The following is a 2,891-nucleotide window of genomic DNA, read 5'->3' as shown; positions in this document are numbered from 1 at the left end:
TTTTGAGACAGGGTTTCTCTGTGGTTTTGGAGCCTGTCCTGGAACTAGCTCTTGTAGACCAGGCTGGTCTCGAACTCACAGAGATCCGTCTGCCTCTGCCTCCTGAGTGCTGGGATTAAAGGCGTGCGCCACCACCGCCCGGCTTTTCTTCAACCCTTTTAAGTTCTGTTTCTAAATACATGTAATAAAATTCTACTATAAATTTCATGCATTGCCACATGGTAGAAAGGGCAGTCCACAGAGCTAACTGGACGGAGAAAGTGATCACCGATGTCTCATACCTGCTAAGTAAGATCCTGCCGGCAGGTCGACGAACCTGAAATGTTTTCTCTAAGTAAGAAATAGCTTGGGGGAAGAGTTTGTTCTAGATAAAACAGAAAAACTTAGTTAGAATCACAGTCATGGGATACAGTGTGTTTAAGAAAATAAGCATACAGTATTAAGACCGAGGAAGAAAACTCCTAGGGTTCTAGAATACAGACACCTGTCTGAGGTCATGTGGCGGCAGAGAGTGAATCCAGGAGGAAAAGACAGATCGTGTTCTAGTGGGGTTTGGGAATACAGCATTAGGAACTTTCCCAGTTCCAACTCACCCACCCGAGAAAACATAACCGCAGCTACTGATGACTGAGAACGTTAATGAGGATGTACACTCCAACTACTAGTAACTATTTCAATTCAAGGTTGATTTAGATTCTGGTATTAAGGTGGCTTATGTTAAGAAAAATCTTATGTAGAAGCTCATTAAGTCTGTGGGCCATAGAGAGCTGGCTTAGTATGCATTGTGAGGCTCCACCCACAGTTAAGGACCGATGAGGACTGGAGAGACGGCTCAGCAGGTAACGGCACCTGTTGTGGAACACTGAGCATCCTATTTCCACCCCAGGATCCCATGGAGCAAGGGGAGATCAAACCCTGAAAGCTGTCCTCTGACCGCCACTGTGCCTGTTTGTGCACAAGCATGTGCGCGCGCACACACACACACACACACACACACACACACACACACACCATGAGGAGGTGGACTCTATGTAAAAACAAAAACTAAAAAATCTCTGGAGCCGGTGAGATGGCTTAGTCATAAAGGCATGTGCCAAAAAAGCTTGATCACTGATGGACGTAATTCAGCCTTGGGAACTGTGACGAAACGAGAGTCACTTCTAAAAGTCAGCCTCTTACTTCTCTGCGTACACCTATACTACACACACACACACAGAGTAAAGAGGAAATAATAATGCCTCGGCCAGGTCACACTGCCACGCCAGTCAATCCTCATGTGGAAAATGCGAAACTGCCCTTTGTGCCCACCCTGTCCTCAGCATGCTCTGCTCCCTCAAAACTTGATGATACCAAATTATAAAATGATTAATTTAATGTTAAATTCTAAGTTTCGCTAAGCATTATCATAAAACACTGTTATTAAAATGAAAAATACATTTACTACCAAAATCTTTTCTTCATTCATTCACAAACCAGTCACGTATACATTGTTCTTTTTCATGGGAAAATTAGCACATAATAAAATGTCCCTGTCTGAAGTATCAACTTCACGAGTATTTATTATTACATACCTTTACAAGGTATCTTTTCTCAGGGAGCAGCCTGAAAATGATGAGAAAAACGTAAGAACTGGCTCTCTAGGGGTGGTGACGTAGCTCATAAGGGGCGGTAGGGTACTTGCCTAGTGGGAACTACTACCACACAAGAAAAGCACGGCCACCCTAAGTCACAGCACATCCTAGCTCTCTGATTGTATCTCAAGGGCCCTAGGACATTCCCCACAGAAGCACACAGTTGCATATTTGGGAGCTTGTCTTCCCGAGTCTCAGTTTACCCCGACGGCTCTGTGAGACATCACCCTGTGCCCAGACACGGAACTAAGTCTGATAGCACACATCTCACTCACGCAGACGGTTAGGCTGGAGAAAGACACGGATTGCTCTACTTCAGACTCGTCTGCCTGCTGTCTGGACCGCTCTCGGGTGACATTCCATTACATACAGCATCTACCTAGCAAATAATTCTCTAAACTTCCTTATTATTGTTCATATTTGCAGCCCCTCTTATTTTTCCTTTAAAAACTTACTGACAAGTGTCTTCCAGGTCTGTAGTCAAGTAAGGTCGAATTTGTTCTCCTTAAATTATTCACAATAAACAGATTTTAACTACATACCATGGCCTTTGCCTACTCAGAATAAAACGCGATTTCAACTCAGTTCTATTTTAGAGTTACTTCTAGTTCTTTTAGAGTTATTTCTAGCTCTATCTATAGATATTATGTTAGATAACCACAAAAATATCTTCAATCCTTAGGCTGACAATAGAAAAAGATGACAAGGTTGAGACAGGAAGATGGGGAGTGAGTTTGAGGCCAGCCTGGGCAACATAACGAGTGACAGTTTGGGCAGCACGGTAAGATGTCTCAAACCAACAATACACGAATGGCAAAGGAGCGGCAAACTTACTCTTCAATGCTTGCATCGTAGACAGTCTTGATTCGCAGGTACCCATCAGTGTCTCTCCTGACCACATGATTCGTCTTAAGATGAACCTTACTTATGACCTAGAAGAAGGAATAATTTGAAAGCTCTTTTAAAAAGGTTGTTATGACATTTTTCTTTATATAAGTAGAATTTAAATATAATGTGTTTATTTAACTACCCAATTGAGACCTAAACAAAATTAATGAGCCAAGTTTAAGTACGATACACTCCTAAAGTCCCTTACTTTACATTCTAAGATGTTAGCAGTCCTGCACACCCAATGTTTCCCAAGCAAATGCTATAGTCCGAGAGATAAGTATTTTGAACTTGAGTGACATGAGTAAATCACCATAGTAACAGCAGCTGCCAAAAAGGCTTGGGCTTTGCTAATATTTGCAGTTTGTCACA

General features: G+C 42.4%; 1 protein-coding gene across 1 annotated transcript in view; it reads right to left on the bottom strand.

Annotated features, from left to right (window-relative positions):
• The window catches only part of Lmln (leishmanolysin like peptidase), a 54,265-nt gene that overhangs the window by 48,174 nt on the left and 3,200 nt on the right, over window positions 1-2,891 (bottom strand). Inside the window, exons 2-4 of the mRNA XM_005344864.3 lie at window positions 2,466-2,563; window positions 1,572-1,602; window positions 282-364 (exon numbers count right to left, since the gene is read on the bottom strand). Of these exons, the coding sequence (XP_005344921.2) occupies window positions 282-364; window positions 1,572-1,602; window positions 2,466-2,563 (212 nt within the window). The remainder of the gene's footprint in view (window positions 1-281; window positions 365-1,571; window positions 1,603-2,465; window positions 2,564-2,891) is intronic.

The sequence above is a fragment of the Microtus ochrogaster genome, chromosome 2 (genome assembly GCF_000317375.1).
Source record: "Microtus ochrogaster isolate Prairie Vole_2 chromosome 2, MicOch1.0, whole genome shotgun sequence".
In the NCBI taxonomy this organism is placed as follows: domain Eukaryota; kingdom Metazoa; phylum Chordata; class Mammalia; order Rodentia; family Cricetidae; genus Microtus; species Microtus ochrogaster.
Note: the sequence above shows the minus strand (reverse complement) of the source record. Positions and strands in the feature narration are given on the sequence as shown.